Genomic DNA, 19,415 nt, shown 5'->3' on the forward strand with positions numbered 1-19,415 from the left:
GTAATTTCTGTTGTGACCACCTCCAGTGAACAAGAAGGCCATGTGGGCCAGAGGGTGCAGAGATCCCATCAGCCTGGGTCCTGTGTCACTGTGTGTGCAGAGACCCTGCCAATCCACACTGAACATGTAGAATGAGCAAGAAATAATAAAAAATTTAAATATCATTCCTTCCCCATCCATACCCCCATTCTACACACACACACACACACACACACACACTTTCATTTTATACCAGGCAAGAAAAAAAAATGCTTACTATTTTGCTTCTATTATCCTCTCATCATTTTGTTATTGGTTCTGGCTACACAAAGAGACTGGGCTCATGCCCTCAGGGACCAGACTGTGACAACTCCCAAACCCCTCATCTGGATTTTAACTGAGAGACCCATCTCGATTTTCCCTGCGTTAAGAAAGACAGAAAGTAAAAGTACTTGGAGCTTATTAGCTTCGCTTCTTGCAGAAAGGCCTTCACTGAATTATGATTCAAGCCTATGCCATTTTAGGGAGGTGACTGAAGAATTGTCTATTTGACATGCACTTTCTGTGTCTTTTATAAAATCACAGGTAAGCACAACTTTGTTCACTGGATTACAAAAAGCCTAATGTGTGGACCTGTGAAGTACATACCTGCTAAAGTTCAAATACAGGGAAAACAGTCACCTTTGCAAATTGGCTTGTATTACATTGTTTTCTTTCCCTGACAACAGCAAGCACTGTGGTTTGTTTTCAGCCTTAACTATAAGGAAACTTAGGGCCAAAGTCAAGGGCCAACTGAGGGTGCAGACTTATCAAAGGTTCCTGCAACATTTACTCCTGCCTTCTTGAGATTGCTGCTCAGTGATTAAGAGCTTGGCTGCTAACCAAAAGGCTGGCAGTTCAAATTCACCAGCCGCTCCTTGGAAGACCTATGGGGCAGTTCTACTCTGTCCTATAGTGTTGATACATGTGGGGATCAACTTGACGGCAATGGGCAATATTCAGATTGTACATGATATTTACATTTTCCAGCTTGAAGAAAACAGAGCCATTGCCTTACCCAAGCATCTGAATTCATGAATATGGTACCAGGAAATCACACTATAGGTTTATCATTTATAGAGGGTGGGAGATGTGCTGGATGGATGATGTCTGTTAGCTTAACATCTCATGCCTGAAAGGGTTAGTGTCAGTGTAAACTTGGGAGATTTTTCTAGGAAATATTACTTTAGAATAGAAGACTGAACCCAGATGGGGAGTTAGGGTCTGCCTTATTCACAATTTTTCTATCCTCCATTTAAAGGTGCACTCTGGTAACTGACCTGCAGCACGAAGCCAATCCATGAAAACAGTCCCACCAGTCCTCTGCTGATTCTTAACAATAAAGTAAACAAATTGAACTGTTTTTTTCCTTCCATATTACAAAAGCAACGCACATTTACTACAGAAAAAAAAAAATCAGAAAAGGAGGGAAATAAAAACCAGGAGCAGAAACAGATAACACTGGTACATTTTCTGAGTGCCTAGTACATTTACATATAACCAGATTGACATACAACTCTGGAGGTGGGTTCCATTACAATTTCCACTTTACTAATGAGGACGTGCAGGTGTTTCAAGGCTATATCACTTATTTGACATCACATATCACATTCAATTGGTTAAAGCACTCAATTGCTAACCTAAAGGTCACCAGTGCGAAACCACCAGTGGCTCTGCAGGAGAAAGAGGTGACAGTCTGCTACCATAGAGATTTACAGCCTTGGAAACCCTATGGGGTCACTATGAGTTGGGATCACCTTGATGGCAGTAGGTTATCACAGTCAATTAGTGATACAGGCAGAATTAGAACTCAGATCTCTCTGATAAAATTCATTAACTTAACCTTGACCAACTAAACTACATCTATCCAGTAAGAACCACTGTTGATACCTTGGTGTGTTTCTTTCAAAATCTTTTTCTATGTGTGTATGTGTGTGTTTTTGTAACATAAGTAGATTTATATAGTACTTGCAATTTTATAAAATAATTTTCACACTTAAATTTATCTTCTCAAAATGTGTCACACATTCGCTGAATATTTTCTAAGCCTTCAAAAAGTCTAAATTAATTATATCTACTTGTTTATCCAACCCTGACTGCAAAAGGTAAATGTGCTTGGCTGCTATTCAAAAGGTTGGAGTTCAAGTCCAGCCAGAGGAGTGTTAGAAGAAAGGACTGGCCATCTACCTCCAAAAAATAAGCCATTAAGACCCTATGGAGTACAGTTCTATTTTGACACACATGGGCTCACCATGAGTCGGAACTGAATTGATAGTGGCATAATACATCAAAAACAAACAAAAAAAAACCAGACCCATTGCTGTCGAGTCAATTCTGACTCATAGCGACCCTATAGGACAGAGAACTGCCCCGCAGGGTTTCTAAGGAGCGGCCGGTGGATTTGAACTGCTGACATTTTGGTTAGCAACCGTAGCTCTTAACCACTGCATCGCCACTTGTTTATCCATGACTCTGCTGACAGTGATCAACTATATAATACCAAAAACCAAATCCATCACCATCGAGTCTATTCCGACTCATAGTGGGGGATATAATTTGCACAAATATTCTCCATTGGATAAAACAAGTAGGAGCTCATAGGAACTCAAAAACTCACTGCTCAAGCAGGGAAGAATGATCAGAAACCCAGAGTGCAGCCACTGTACTCAGATATAGACGTGGGCACATTCCGTGGTTAAAGACCCGTAACGAGCACCAGCGTTAATGAACAACTGGCAGATGACATCTTGTTTCTGTGTCAAAAACAAGCTAGTCCTTCCTCCTTTTACCAAAATTCAGTGGTTTTCATGAACACCATTCATGCCTATAATGAGGACTAATATATTTGGAATCAGCATGTATGTTTGGATGTCACACATGACACATATGTGGGAGAACCAAGGTCTAGGTGATGCTGTTTTAATGTCTGAAACCGTAGCTTGAATTAAGATCATGCTTCAATGAATGAATGATTATCCTTCACAACTGATGTACAGAAAGCATGCGGGTTTCTTTCCTCGTGGCAGGGCATTAAGCCTGTTCAGGTTCTGCTGTTACTGTTTTGCTTTTTTTCACCCATGTCTAAATATATGAATAAGTCACTCTCGCAGACTGACGCTGACCACAGGTCAGGGGCAAGAGTGTGTTGGCGGAAACAGGGAGAAGGGATGTTGATTCTACTTCTTGGGTTGGTGGGTGGCTTAGAGCAAGTGTGTGTGTCGTGTGTTGGAAGGGAAAGCCAGAACGAAGTGCATGTATTTAAATGGAAGTGTGACATTATAAGTTCACATTGGGTCTGATCCTATCTAGGAAGAGAGAGTAAACTGCTCAGTAGAGGTGCATTAATAGCAAGATAAAGAAAACGAACACACCCCACCACCATATATAAATGCTCGGGGGGTCATCACCAGTGTTAGATTACCTACTGCACCTCGCCCTGACATCAGCATTGGTAATCACCAGCTGCCTCTGTTTAGAAGGAAACCCTGCTTTGGCAAGGTGCTGAGATGTCATTTCCCAGAGAGCCATTACAAGTATAATTTGTCCTGAGGAACATGCACAAATCTGGCCGTACACGGAAGGTAAGTTTAGAATTTTTAAAAGTGCATTTGTGTGCACCCTAAACTATAATGTCTTTGAACCTGAAACCCTACTTCTGTCAACAAGAATTGATGAAATATTTTGCACTTACTCTGTGTCCACTTCTTACCAATGCAGAATTGCTTACTGGAAGAGACAAAAACTCTTTAAAATTCTACTCCAACCTCTTTGCCTAAATAATGCCGTGAGTTTTCTCTCAAGAACAACAGGTTCTGTGACAAGAGTGCCTACTGCGTGTGAAGCAGAGAAGCAGATTTCTGGGTAGTTATGTGAATTATTTCAGTTAATCCACACACACACACGTAACTTTTTGATGTGAACCATACTCACTGAGGCTCACAAATGCATCCCCAGGTCACAGAGTTACTATGACCTTGTGCTGTATACTTAATTATAACCTAATACAATAGTTCAATTCAACATATGTCTATTGAGCACACACTAGGTGTGATACACTGAAAAAGACTAGTTGAGAAATGAAACAAATAATTCCAATAAAATGTAGTTAAAATGCCAGGAGAAAGGCAGACGTGAGAAACTAGGGGTGCATGTTGCTTAAATATTATGCAAAACTAAATTATAATTCCTGCTGTGAGATGCCTCTGTGGTCTCAGGATGGCTTCCTTTCCAAGATGCCTTTACCCATTCACCCCACTGCAGTGAAAGGCATTGCTTTGCTTGCTCTCCAAAACGGCTATTTCAGGTAATGGAAGAAATTGCAACAGAAGAAACATAAACAAGATAAGTTTTCAAATGCATCTCATAGGTACTATTCGGGACAAAATGAACAGAAATAAACAATCCTCCAATATCAGGTGACATATTTTATGCTTTCCCACCCATGCGTTTTAGGAAGGCAGCAGAAAAGAAAACGCTCCTAAATCAGGGTTTTAAAATCAGATGCTGGTATTAGAAATAAGATTAACCTGGTCCCTTAACAATCAAATTTATGACTAGTAAAGGGTTATGAAAAATTCTATCTCGATGTCAAATGTAGGAAACACAAAGTCTTTGGAGGCATATAATGATAAACTGCAGCTTGAGCAATAAGCTCAGTGAGCAGAATGAGCAGTTCAAGAGTTCAGAACATGTTCGTTTGAAAGGTGTTCAGTTAAAGAGGAGGCCAGGCCACAGACAAAGACATGGAAAGGTCATCCTTACAGTCATTTCATCTTCATTACAATAGGGAAGCGCTTGGCCAGAGTGCATGTACCAGGCCTCAGTGTGCACACCACAGGGAGGTTTAAGACTCACAGGGAAATTAAAATACTAAACAAAGGTGAACATATGGACAGCTGGCAGCAATGCCTGAGTATTGCAGTCTGGGCTCCTGAAAGCGGCCCCGGCCATCCAAAATAATTGGGATATGAACGTCCCCAGCCCTAGGCCCACCTTCCCACCAACCTTTTTTTCCCCCGGTGTGAGTGATAGATTAATTAAAGATTACAATCTATCTTCTTCAGAAGGCCAGAGAAGAGACTTGTAATCAGCAACTTAATTTTCTTTCAGGTAACTGCCAAACTTAAATGTGTTCTCCCAAATAAAATAATTTCCCCCATCTGTGCAGCTCGAAATTCCATGTTCGCATAAGACAGCATTCATGATTTGCCCTACAATTCAGCCCTCACCCACCGTTTGGCTTGCAGGAATTAGGGGAAAGGGGAATTTCATTTACTGATTATCAGCAGGCCTCTGAGAGACAGACTGGAGCTGCTGTATTGGGAACGTGGTTTTGACTCGTGCCTCGGACAATCTTCCAGGAAAGGCCAAGGCCAACAGCCTTCCTTTCTGGAGCGGTGCCAACATGTGGGCACACGTATCTCTAACCCTCCCAGCACATCCCTCATCATCCCCACTCCCAAACCCATGCACTTGTTGCCCTAATCCAACCTCTTCACCATTCAAAAGGAAACCTTCGTCCCATCCCTGCCTTCCCCTAGAGCCCATATGGATATGGGCATGTAGTAGACCCAGATTCCACCTCCAGTACCAGAAACAATGTTTGTACTCACACAAAAGCATAACTAAATTCCCTGTTCCTGTCTGTATACGAATGTGAGTTCTAATAGGTGGGTTTGTTCCCAGTTGTGACATGGCTTAGTCCACTCCATGTCAGCATGACCAATCAGACTGAAAGACACAGAGAAAAATGATGAGAGGGTGAATCACACAATGGCTACAAGGATGCGGAAAACAACAACAGCCATTTGTTGAGTGGAAAGGCAGAGGGTATAGAAGTTACAGGCTCAGCAGCTATAGTCGCTTAGAAAACAAGCTCCACTATTTAGGAGCTGAATGATTCAGCACACGTGACTTAACAACCTCCTCAGCTTTCATTTACTCACCTGGAAAATGTACATAGTATATCATCAGGTTGTTTTGAGGATTAAGTTGAATGATGGATGGATGGATGGACAGATGGATCGATGGGTGAGGTGTGTGGGATGGATGGAAGGATGGCTGGACGGATGGACGGACGGACGGACGGATGGATGGGGAGGAAAGAGAGATCGAGGGAGGAAGGATACTGACATTGACATTTAAAAGACTTGGCCCTGCAGCCAGCACATTTTAAGTGTTCAAGGATTAGTTTCTGTTGTTGTTCAGAGTCTGATCAAACTACATAGATAAGGCAAGTAAAAGAGAAAAATAATCCATGTTGGCTAGAGGCAAGTTGACTACTCCTCCTCATTCATCACCCTTCTCCTCTCCCCTGCATCCTCACCACGATTATTAGCATCTGAAGCCACACTTCAGCTGGTTAAATGGGCATGGCTCTATGCAAAGCTCTGTCTGCCTGGGACTGCACTGATTCGGTACAGAGACTGCCTGGGACTGCACTGATTCAGTACAGAGACTGCCTGGGACTGCACTGATTCAGTACAGAGACTGCCTGGGACTGCACTGATTCAGTACAGAGACTGCCTGGGACTGCACTGATTCAGTACAGAGACCTAACGGGGCAGACTGGAATAGCGCTGCCCTCGCCCACTGTCTGCACTGGGATGTGGACAGTAGGAAGTTGCTGAAAGAGCAAAAGAATCAGTTGACAGTGCCCTACAGGTCAGAGCAGGCCTGTAGGACGGTGTGCACATCTCAGTGGGCAAAGCTGCATTCAAGGGCCATCTGGGCAGCCAATTTCTCAACTGACCCTGGGGCAGGTCACAATCTCACAGACCAGACCCCACGAAACCACCCCACTAGGAGCAGCTCCTGTCTCGTGACTGATCACCCTCATTCAGGAGGGACAGTATCATTATGAATTCATTTGGCCAAGAACCTCAGACCCAGGATTCAAGTTCTAGTAAAAACATACAGTTCAAGGGAAATGACCAACATTTACATTAAAAACTTAATTTAGATAGGGCAGAAAAGAGGAGACGGAAATCAAAGTATGGGCAATAGGATTTTCAAACACATGTGTACTCCATGGGCGAAAAATGTTGTCTAATGACAATGTTTTCTGCTTTATGTCAGGCTGCATGCATCTTAAACTTAAGGATGATAATAATAATAGCTGGCATTTAATGAATGGCTAGTGAATACAAAGCACCATGGTAGGCACTTTACAAACACTATCTCTAAACTTCCAAACGACTTCATTATGACTCCCACTGCCATTACTAATGCCAAGAATACTATGGGCCAATGTTGACTGAATGGAGTGTACCAGGCACTGTGCTAGACACTTTGTATACAGGACTTCACAGATGACTCTCAAATCATCTCTACCTCTGAGGAAACTGAGTCCCAGAAAGTCTGAATTCCCTGCTCAAGGCCACACCTCTGAGAAGTGGTAGAAATGGATTCCCTTCAACCCATGTCTGATTTTCTTCTTTCCCTGCCACAAGGCAATCTCAGAATTTCTGAACACACATTGTAACAAACAAAGGCCATACATTTAGTGATTACATGGAAGAAGAGATCTTTTTCAATCCTTTTACAACAGTAATCAGAAGATATTAGCCACGATAGGCCTTCTTTTCAAAAATATTTCACAGGTCCTTTGCATCAGACACAAACAAATTTTAACTTCTGAGAACACTGTAATGTCCTTTTTCCGTCTGTTCAGGGTGGCGGGGGGAGGGGGGGAGACGTTGTCAAAGGGCAGCAGAGGGCGGCGGCGCACACTGCACACTGCATTCTTCCCCTGACTGCTCTTTGGAGAAATGGAATCCTACAATTAGCTCCTGAACAATAAAAGTCAATAGTTACAGCTTGCAGTGGAGAGATGGTGAGAAGATAAGGCAGGGAGTGACTGCCCATATCACCCATCTCCTGGGCTCAGACAGAGGGGGCCACAGCAGACCTAGTCCAGCCTTGATCGCCATCACTGCACGCCCACAGCAAACTTTGGAGAAGGCAGGATTAGCAGGTGATGTTATCTCCCTCAGCAGGCAAAGCGTCCATCGGCAGCCTCTGCTGAAATGGTGCAAGAAGTTCCATACGATGCTGTCTTGGTGCCTGGAGAGATTATACAGGAAGAGGGAGAGGACAGGACATAAACTAGCTTTTCGCTTTTTCCCAGCAGACATGAATTTGGGGGTAGGGGTAGGGTGGAGGGGCATCGATCTATAGCCTACATATGTGTGTCTATATATGTACAGAGAGAGAGAGAGAGAGAGAGATTTTGATTCATTGATTGCAGGGCATCCTCCCAAAACAAGTAGTTTTCAGAGAACTGCTATTTAGGTTAAGGGGTAGGAGACAAGTGGCCGCCATGTAGGGCCATCAACCCATTGTCCATGAGTCGATTCCGACTCATAGCGACCCTATAGGACAGAGCAGAACTGCCCCATAGGGTTTCCAAAGAGCCACTGGTGGATTCAAACTGCCGACCTTTTGGTTTGCAGCCATAGCTCTTAACCACTGCACCACCAGGGCTCCATATAGCCATCGACCCTCTCTATTTCACCTGAGTTTCCTTCTATGATTCCAGGATGCTCTTCTTATTATGTGCCATGTCCTCTTCCAGTGCTGGGTCCAATCATGCAAAAACTATCATGTCTGATTTTTTTTTTTTAATAGTGCAAAATAGATGTGAGCATCTAAATCAAAATTGAGTTGCCAATCCAGACAGAGTGGGAGAGAAATTGCAGAACAAAATTAAATTCATAAAAAAGACCAGATTTCTGGTCTGACAGGCTGGAGGAACCGCTGAGGCTATGGCCCTAAGACACCCTTCTAACCTGGAACAGAAGCCATTCCTAGACAGCACCTTTCAGCCAAACCATAAGGAGGCCCATAAAAAGAACAATAACACCTGAGAGGAACATGCTCCTTAGAACAACCAATCATATGAGATCAGAAGAACAACATGTGTCCAAAAGCAAAGATGAGAAGGTAGGAAGGGGTAGAAAATCAGGACAAAGGATATGGGAAACCTAGAATGGAAATGGGGAGAGAGTTGTCACATTGTGGGGAATGAAGACTAATGTCAGCGAAATACTTTATGTGCAAACTATCACATGGGAAACTAATTTGCTCTATAAACTTTCACCTAATGCACAATAAAAAAATTTAAAAAACAAAATTGAGTTTCCAGGGAAATTACAACTGTTATTTTTCACCATGAGACTTTTGGTGGTTTTTATTGGCTGTTTCAATTAGCCAATCCAGGCTTTAGAAATGCAAATGTGATTTATAATACCCCCCCCCAAAAAAACCCAAACTAGCATTTGCTGAGCACATATATTTTGTGCCAGAAGGTCATGTAAACTGATTTGTTTTTATTGGTTGATTTAATTGTTGCAATATTTTGAAGCAGACATGATTTTTCCATTACTGATATATGAGACAGAGATTCAGAGAGGTTAAGCCTTCTGCTCAAAGTTGCACAGCAAATATATCTAGGATGTCCACAGTTCAGACAAGGTGTAGCCAGATAGTTTTAAATTCCTTCTTAATTCAGGGATTGAGCAATTCTGATATTCATTTTCCCAATTATGAGCTGATTTACAACACTGGCTTATATCCATCTTTCTAAGAACTCTCTTAGCATTCATCCATTCATCTTTTATTTTCAGCAAATATTTACAGAGTCATTTCTATGCATCTGGCATTGTACTAGGTCTGTCTCATGGGGTTCACAGTTTCATGAAGAAGACAGACATGTAGACAAGCAATGAAGGCCAAGTGTGATAACAGCAAGGGTGGGGGTATGGAAAGTTTTGTGGGAATATTCAGGATTTAGCACTAATATAATCATTAAATAAACCATGGTCTACTCTATTGGTAGAATGGTACACATCCCTGAATAACATGGAAACCGTTTAAGATATATTTTTAAGCTAAAATTAAAAATAGGATGCTAAACTTTAAATATACATATAAATATAAGAAATACAAAAGAAAATTAAGAATCACAGGGAAAAAACTATGAAAGGTACCCAAATGTCAACAATGGTAGACAATTTTCAAGATTCAGACAACTCCTTAAGTTAAAAACCTTTTCTTCTGGAGATGTAATCTCTGGTTCTGAGACCTAGGTATTCTCCTGTCTAGACAAGGTTCAGGACAGTGTTGTTGTTTTCTGTTGTCACGGAACCGTTTTATGTCCTAAATGCCGCTGATCAAAGTCAGGAATTACACTATCAGTAGGGGATCATTTCATTCATATCTGTCCCCCACCACCAGAGTGTAAGTTCAATGAGGGCAAGGACCTGCTCTGTTTTACTTGCCATTGCATTTCCCGTGCCTGACACAGTGCTTAGTATATGGTAAGTGCTCAATACATAGTATGTAATTATGTAAATTATTATTACTATATAAATATTATACAATATCATATATATATAGAATATGCTGCATAATTATTCTTATATAATACATACATAAGATGTTTTTTAAATGAACGGAAATTTCATGTCAGTGATAACATCACTGGTAACCATAATCGATAAAATAATCTCTTTATGCCTGTTTCTTATTACATCCTTTGGAGCTGTAGCACAATTCATTAAATCCTATATTGTCCAAAGGATCCAGACTATGTGGTCCAAGTATTGTGCTTCCTGGTGGTACTGTTTGTTCTGAAGATAAATTTTTTAGAATACAAAAGGAGTGGAAGGATTCTCCATGAGTCAAACTAATGATGATCAGTGTTGAACTGCAGAGATCTGAAGCTGTGACCCTTGGCAAGAATTGGCAGTGAAAATATTCTCTGTTGCCAAATATGGGCAGAACCCATGGTGTTTTGGCAGCCAGTTGACCAGAGGGTCAACTGACATCCTCTTAAGAAAATTAAGAAAATTAAACCAGGATATGGGCTTGAATCGCTGGCTGCTCCATTTCTCCACGCTCATATCCAAACGGAGTGTGCCTGAATGAGACTGAATTTCCCGAAGTTTTATGCCAGACGACGGTGCTTCTGAAGCTCACTTTGACCACAGAAGCACCTGGTAAGGTCTGAATAAAACATACTGCTAAGTCCCAAGTCCAAAGGCTCTGATTCAGGTGATGCAGAGGGGATCTGGGAACTCTGCGTTTCTAACAAGCACTTCCACTTGATTCCGACCAACATCCAAGTGTAACAGACACAGCCAGTGTTCAAAGTCCTTTTCGCTGAAGGATGGGGCAATGAACATTTTGACTTGTAGTCTTCCTACTTTTGAACATTCCTTTGACTTGTATGTATTAGTTTGATTACATTTGCAAGCCTGTATTTTTAAGTAAGTGCTTAGTGCATATTCCCAAGTGCTCGGCACTTGCTGCACAATGCTTTCATCTTAAACAAAATGTTAAGAAGCATTTTCCTCTCTTGTTAGGTAATTCACACACACACACACACACACACACACACACACACACATCCAGAGGATTTCATTTACTGGCTACTAACGCACGTTGCGGCTATTCTAATCTCTGGTGTCTTTTGCAAAATATCCCTTCCATTACTAACATGGGGACTGAAAGACTGCTAGATTATAGATTATTTGTCCCTGCTTTATTCATTTTGTTGAAAAAATGACAAGGTGTTCTGAAAATGTAAAAAACCATAACAGTAAATAATCTGGTGCCTGGAGACCTAAACAAGGTTCTTTTGAAATCAGCTACTAAACACTAAAGTCTAAACACTAAAGTGTATTCCCCTGGCAGTTTCATCTGAAGAGTCACCTGTACTTGGAAATCTAATCTGAAATCCATTACTTGATTTTGCCCTAGAGTTAACAAGGACAGGTAGGTTGTGGTCACCAGGTTAACTGGTTCCACTTTCCTTGCTTATCCCAAAGCAAGTAATCCTTACCTGTCTAGCATATGGGAAAGCTCAGGCCTGTTGGAGAGTATCAGTGTATGCCGTATTTATTGGAAACCCTGGTGGTGTAGCGGCTAAGTGTTACCGCTGGGTCGGCAGTTTGAATCCACCAGGCACTCCTTGAAAACTCTATGGGGCAGTTCTACTCTGTCCTACAGGGTCGCTATGAGTTGGAATTGACTTGACGGCAACGTGTTTGGTTTTTCTGTTTGGCTATATTTATTTATTTAAACACACACATACAAATAATGTGGGGGTAAGGGAAGTGAACAAGCAAACTTTTCCTTTTAATTATAAAATGGAAGAAAAACATATTTCTTTGCTTTCATAACTTACAATTCTCACTTGCATGCAAAAAATACTTTTTAAATGTTTTCTCTACTCTCCAGATGCTCTATCCTTCCTTCCCCTCCCTCGCTCTGTGCCCAGCAGACTGATTTCTATGGACAACATCACAGCTTCCTTGTGCTCTGGTGTTTGCTTGGTTTGATCCTTGGGAGGCACAGGGAAGGACCTGAGGATGGACAGATAATGAGGCTGGGCTTCTGCCACTGCTAATGGCTCCCCAGTATTGCTAAAAAAAAAATGCACCACCCCTTGGTGCTTTCTCTCAAGCCTGCCTATTGTTGTTGCTGGGTGTCAAGTCGATTTCCACTCATAGTCACCCCGTGTGATAGAGTACAACTGCCCCAGAGGGTTTTCTAGGCTGTACTCTTTATAGGAGCAGATCACCAGGTCTTTCTGCCCTGGAGATGCTGGGTGGGTTGAAACTGCCACCCTTTCAGTTTGGAGAGGAGTATTTAACCATTATACTACCAGGGTTCCTTAAGTTTGCCCAGATCTTATAAACAGTCCTTTAAACTCTTCTGAATTATGCATTTAAGTGTCCCAGCAACTTCTTACCAAGACCCTAAAACTACTACTAAAAAATAAGATTATAAAGTATGTTCATGCATTTTAATTCGTTGAGAGATAGGCCACAGAAGGACTTAATATAGGCATTTCAGAGATGAGAAAATCAAAGTTCTTAGTGGGTGACTGGCCCAAGGTTACAAAGCAGGTAAGTGACAGAGACGTGACTCTGACCCAGGTCACCTGCTGCCAAACTGAGATTTTTTCCTCCATCCTCCCCCACCCAATACATTTTGCAAGTCATCATTTTCATTTTAAAATGAAATTGATACTCAGATGTAATCCAATGAAAACATGATTTCTTAATAAAAAGGGAAAGATGGACTGCTGAACGTCTCTAGCATTATAAGTCTACTAAACCTAGAGTTCTGACAACTCTTCGCCTACCAAATACATAAAGGAAAAAGGCAAAAACTACCCTCTACTGCCCCAAACATCACTTCTAATGCATACATCCTGTCCCTAGTTAATCTCCTGCCCGTACCGAAACTACGCGCTTTGGGAGTAATAATAGGTTGAAATCTATTTGTTACACACTTAAGTTAAGCAATTGTTCACTTTTTTAGGTGATGAGGGGGAAAGAAGATTGAAAAGTTACTTTAATTGGCATGCTTAAACATAAGTGGTAATTTGAATTAGCATTAAGAAAATGAAGACAACTGAAACACTATTAAGACTGTGTTTTTTTATTGGTTTGGAATTTCACTTCCATATTTGAATAGCAGCATTTCTCCCAACCTCAGTTTTCCCACCTGTCAGATAAGCATAATCCAACTTACAGAGTGACTCTGAAGATTAAATGAGATTCAAAAAAAATTTTTTTTATGTTATAAAATGCTTAGTACAGCTACTAGAATATCATAAACACCAATGAATAGTAAAAATTATTAGCATTGTCTCTGTCCACAGCTGAATGCAGAGTGCCCCAGATTAAATTTCATCAGAGCTAAGAATTTCGGATACCAACACAGAAACATCAACCAAACTCGTAGAGAGTTGAATCTGCAAAGTTTTGTGATTAGCATCCTATGTTATTTTTGCTTCAGTGCATGCCTTGAAGTCAAAGATAGAATTATATTTAAGTATAATTGATTCCCTTGGTAATCCCAGGTATTTTATAATAGGCATTTAAAAACATTGTGAAAAGGGATCCAAATAGCTTTACCAGACTGCCAAAGGGGTCCACGGGACAGAGAAGCAAAACAAAATATTAAACATACTTAAAGAACTCTAGCCTGATAATTAAACAGAAGCGCTTACCTCTATGGGGCTATGTTAGAATACTTTTGATCAGGAGCCCACTTAATATCTCTGATTTGTATTAAAATTCATATAATGAAAAAGGCTTTTCTGAGGCACTGACTCCTTTTTAAAAATTTTTTTTACAATTTATTTTATTTTGCTTATTTTTTGCTGTTGTTGAGAATATACACAGCAGAACATAACACCAATTCAATAGTTTCTGAATGTACAACTCAGTAACATTGATTCCATTCTTCGAGTTATGCAACCATTCTCAACCTCCTTTTCCAAGTTGCTCCTACACCATTAACATAAACTCACTGTCCCCAAAGTTTCCCGTTTAATCTTTCAAAAGTTGCTGATGTCAATTTGATCCCACATACATAGATCTTAAAAGCGTACAATGATCAAGGCAGACATTCTTTATTAGTTAAACTAAACTATTGTTTGGTCTTAAGAAAGCTTCACGGGGACATTTTTAGTTTAAGGTTTAAAGATGATCTCAGAGCAATAGTTTTGGGGGTTCATCCAGCCTGCATGAGCCACTGACTGTTCATGTGTGATGTGAGGAAGCTAGGAGTCTAGGATCTGTGAGGTCTCAGGTTTTATACCTTCATCAACTCCCTACTACTGGACGTCAATGAACTACCCACTAGTAAACCACTAGACCTTTTCATTCTCCTCCACCTCTAACTGGAGTTCAGTTTCACAAACCAAGTTTAAAAATCAGTTAATAAATTACAACTGCCAAAGAATGTTAAAAGCCCAAAGGCACCTAAGCAGTGCTCAGAAGAAACAACAAAGAATTAAGCCTGAGATAAATGGGTTTACTGTGTGTTTACTGTAATGTTGACTTAGTATCCCAAAGCAAAAATTCTCTTACCTCCACTTACCACTACTTTGTATGATAATAGCAGCATTAATTTTAAAATGTTCATGAATCAATCATGAAATCTGACTCTCGTTTTTACTGGCAACAAAATACTCTAATTAGCACCTTGAGTAAGAGTGCTTTCTAGATGGGTATTGGTGAGAGGAATCTTCTGCTGTTAATTCTTTGCTAATTACTCACAATAAACATGGTTGAAACTGTATTAGTGTTGTTGCTAGGTGCCGTCAAGTCAGTTCCCACTCATAGTGACCCTACGTACAACAGAACAAAACACTGCCCAGTCATGTGCATCCTCAAAATAATTGCTATATTTGAGCCCATTATTGAAGCCACCATGTCAATCCATCTCTTGAAGGTCTTCTTCTTTTTCGCTGACCCTCTCCTTTACCAAGCATGATGTCCTTCTCCAGGGACTGAACCCTCCTGATAACATGTCCAAAGTACGTAAGACAAAGTGTTGCCATTCTTGCTTCTAAGAAACACTCTGGCTGTACTTCTTCTAAGACAGACTTGTTCATTCTTCTTGCAGCCCATTGCATATTCAATATTCTTCCCCAAGACTATAATTTAAATGCATCAATTCTTATTCAGTCCTCCTTATTCATTGTCCAGGTTTCACATGCACACGAAGCGACTGAAAACATCATGGCTTGGGCCAGGCGCACCTTAGTCCTCAAAGTGACATCATTGCTTTTTAACACTTTAAAGAGGTCTTTTGCAGCAGATTTGCCCAGTGCAATACATCATTTGATTTCTTAACTGCTGCTCCCATGGGTGATGACGTGGATCCAGGTAAATGACTTTAATATTCTCTCCACTTATCATGATGTTACTTATTGGTTCAGTTGTGAGGATTTTCGTTTTCTTTATGTTGAGGTGTAATCTATACTGAAGGCTGCAGTCTCTGGCCTTCATCAGTAAGTAAGGTCCTGTCCACTTTCACCACACAAGGTTGTCATCTGTATATTGCAGGTTGTTAATGTGTCTTCCACCAATCCTGATGCCACATTCTTCTTCATATACTCCATATTCTGGAATTACTTTCTCAGCATACAGATTGAGTAAGTATTGTGAAAGGATACGACCCTGATGCACACCTTTCCTGATTTTAAACCACTGAGTACCCTCTTTTTCTGTTCAAATGACTCCCTCTTGGTTTATGTACAGGTTCCATGTAAGCACAATTAAGTGTTCTGGAATTTCCATTCTTCGCAATGTCATCCATAATTTGTTATGATCCCCACAGTAAAATGCATAGTCAATAAAACACAGGTAAACACCTTTTTGGTATTCTCTGTTTTCAGCCAAGATCCATCTGACATCAGCAACAATATCCCTTGTTCAACGTCCTCTTCTGAATCCAGCTTGAATTTCTGCCAGTTCCCTGTCAATGTACTGGTGCAGCCACTTTTGAATGATTTTCAGCAAAATTTTACTTGCGTTTGATATTAATGATATTGTTCAATAATTTCTGCCTTGTGTTGGATCACCTTTCTTCAGGATGGGTGCAAATATGGCTCTCTTCCAGTCAGCCGGCCAGGTAGCTGTCTTCCAACTTTCTCTGCACAGATGAGTAAGCACTTCCAGCGCGGTATCTGTTTGTTGGGACATCTCAATTGGTATTCCATCATTTCCTGGAGTCTTGTTTTCTGCCAGTGCCTTCAGTGCAGCCTGGACTACTTCCTTCAATACTACCAGTTCTTGATCATATTCTACGTCCTGAAATGTTTGACTATTGACCACTTCTTTTTGGTACAGCGACTCTGTGTATTCCTTTTATTTTCTTTTGATGCTTCCTGTGTCGTTTAGTATTTTGCCCATAAAATCCTTCACTATTGCAACTCAAAGTTTGAATGTTTTCTTCAGTTCTTTCAGCTCAAGAAATGTCAAGCGTGTTCTTCCCTTTTGGTTTTCTAACTCTAGATCGTTGCATATTTCATTACAATACTTTGTCTTCTTGAGCCACCCTTTGAAATCTGTCCGGCTCTTTACTTCACCATTTCTTCCATTTAATTTAGCAACTCTACACTCAAGAGTAAGTTCCAGAGTCTCTTCTGACATCCATTTTGGTCTTTTCTTTCTTTCCTATCTTTTTTAACAACCTCTTGCTTTCTTCATGTATGATATCCTTGATGTAATCCCACAACTCTTCTGGTCTTCAGTCATTAGTGTCGAATGCGTCAAATCTATTCTTGAGATGATCTCTAAATTCAGGTAAAAGGTTGTACGTCAGCTCTCATGGACTTGTTTTAATTTGATTCGCTTCAATTTGAACTTGCATACGAGCAACTGATGGTCTGTTCTATAGTCAGGCCCCGGCCTTGTTCTTACTGATGATATCGAGTTTCTCCATGGTCTCTTTCCACAGATGTAGTTGATTTGATTCCTGTACATTCTGTCTGACAAGGTCCATGTGTACAGTTGCAACTTATGTTGCTGAAACAGGTATTCCCAATGAATAGGTGGTTGGCCTTGAAAAATTCTATCATGCAATCTCTAGTTTCTCTATCACCAAGTCCATATTTTCCAACTATTGATCCTTCTTTGATTTCAGCTTTCATATTCCAATCACCAGTAACTATCAATTCATCTTGATTGTATGTTTGATCAATGTCAGACGGCAGAAGTTGGAAAAAAAATCTTAAATGTCTTCACCTGTGGCATTAGTGGTTGGTACATAAATTTGAATAATAGTCGTATTAACTGGTCTTCCTTGTAGGCATATGGATATTATCCTATTACTGACAGCACTGCACTTCAGGGTAGGTGAAATGTTCTTTTTGACAATGAATGTGACGCCATTTCTCTTCAATTTGTCATTCCCAGCATAGCAGAGCACATGATTGTCTGATTCAAAATGGCCAATACAAGTCCATTTCAGCTTTCTAATGCCTAGGACACCTATCTTCAAGTATTCCGTTTCATTTTTGACAACTTCCAATTTTCCCAGATTCATACTTCATACATTCCATATTCCAATTATTAATGGATGCTTGCAGCTGTTTCTTCTCATTTTGAGTCCTGCCACATCAGCAAATGAAGGTCCTGAAAGCTTGACTCCATCCACATCATTACGGTCAACTCTACTTTGAGGAGGCAGCTCTTCCCCACTCTTATTTTGACAGTCTTCCAACTTGAAGGGCTCATCTTCTGGCAGTATACCAGACAGTGTTCCACCGCTATTCATAAGGTTTTCACCGGCCAATTTTCTTTTAGAAGTAGACTGCCACATCCTTCTTCCTAGTCTGTCTTAGTATGGAAGCTCTGCTGAAACCTGTCCAGCATGGGTGAACTTGCTGGTATTTGAAATACTAGTAGCATAGCTTCCAGCATTACAGCAACATGCAAGCCACCACAGTACGACAAACTGACAGACAAGTAGTGGGAAATAGTATTTCAAAAAAACCAAACCCATTGCCGTCGAGCTGATTCCGACTCACAGTGACCCTATAGGACAGAGTAAAACTGCCCCATAGGGTTTCCAAGGAGTGGCTGGTGGGTTCGAACTGCCCAACTTTTGGTTAGCAGCCAAGTCTCTTCCACTTAAGAGGTCAGTGACATCACCGCTTTGAACCTTTCTGCAATGAGGCTAAAGCTCAACCTCAGCATGACTGACATCTGGTTGTAGGGGCTGCCTGTTGTAGGATGTTTATCCGCATCCCTAGCCCGTACCCCTGGACACCAGTGGTGACAATCCAGTGTCTGCAGACATTGACAAATGCTCCCTGGTAGTCAAACTTGCCCCTGATTGAGAACCAATGGACTAAAGAATACCCTCTACACTGAGATATTATAAAGATTAAATGTAAAAACATATGTAAAAAGGCCTAGCATGCTATCAGCTATGCAGTGAGACTAGTACATAATTAAACACATTTAAAACTGTTTAGCTATGAGTCGGAATTGACTTGACGGCACTGGGTTTTGGTTTAATACTGTTTAAAGGACCAACACCCATTTGTCATTTTGTTGAACTGTGCTGGCTTGCATGTTACTCTCATGCTGGAAGCTATGCCACTGGTATTTCAAATACCAGCAGGGTCACCCATGGTGGACAGGCTTTAGTGGAGCTTCCAGACTTAGACAGACAGGAAGGAAGGAATGGCGAGGGGTCTCACAGGAGTCCCCAGAGCCACACGCTGAAAAAGGAACACTCCCAGCAAGGCTGTCTACACAATATGCAAAAAGAGGTTGTGAAGACCCAGAAACCACAAGCACCTTCCAGGCCACCAGATCAGCAAGGGCACCTGAAGCAATGAGCAGTGGCCTCCATCTGCCCTGACCTCTTCCTCCTCTTCTCTCTCCCTCTAATCCCTCCTCCACACTGATAAGGTTAGGGCCTGTATTAGTTATCTAGTGCTGCTATAATAGGAGTACCATGAGATTGAGTCCTGCCTCATTAACATAACTGCCTCTAATCCTGTCTCATTAACATCACAGAGGTTAGGATTTACAACACATAGGACATTCACATCAGATCACAAAATGGTGGACAAC

General features: G+C 41.0%; 1 protein-coding gene across 6 annotated transcripts in view; it reads right to left on the reverse strand.

Annotated features, from left to right (window-relative positions):
• The window catches only part of WWOX (WW domain containing oxidoreductase), a 1,096,383-nt gene that overhangs the window by 653,453 nt on the left and 423,515 nt on the right, over positions 1–19,415 (reverse strand). The window contains exons 9-10 of one of the 6 annotated variants that reach the window (XR_010318844.1): positions 7,928–8,082; positions 3,270–5,748 (exon numbers count right to left, since the gene is read on the reverse strand). The exons of 4 other annotated variants lie outside the window; for them this stretch is intronic. Coding sequence is in view for 1 of the 2 variants with exons in the window: in XM_064273756.1 (XP_064129826.1) it covers positions 7,987–8,082 (96 nt within the window). In the remaining variant the exon portion in view is untranslated. Of the gene's footprint in view, positions 1–3,269; positions 5,749–6,514; positions 8,083–19,415 lie in introns of those variants that run through there. One more of the 6 variants, XM_064273756.1, reaches the window with a different exon arrangement.

This window comes from Loxodonta africana, chromosome 21 (genome assembly GCF_030014295.1).
Source record: "Loxodonta africana isolate mLoxAfr1 chromosome 21, mLoxAfr1.hap2, whole genome shotgun sequence".
Classification (NCBI taxonomy): Eukaryota; Metazoa; Chordata; class Mammalia; order Proboscidea; family Elephantidae; genus Loxodonta; species Loxodonta africana.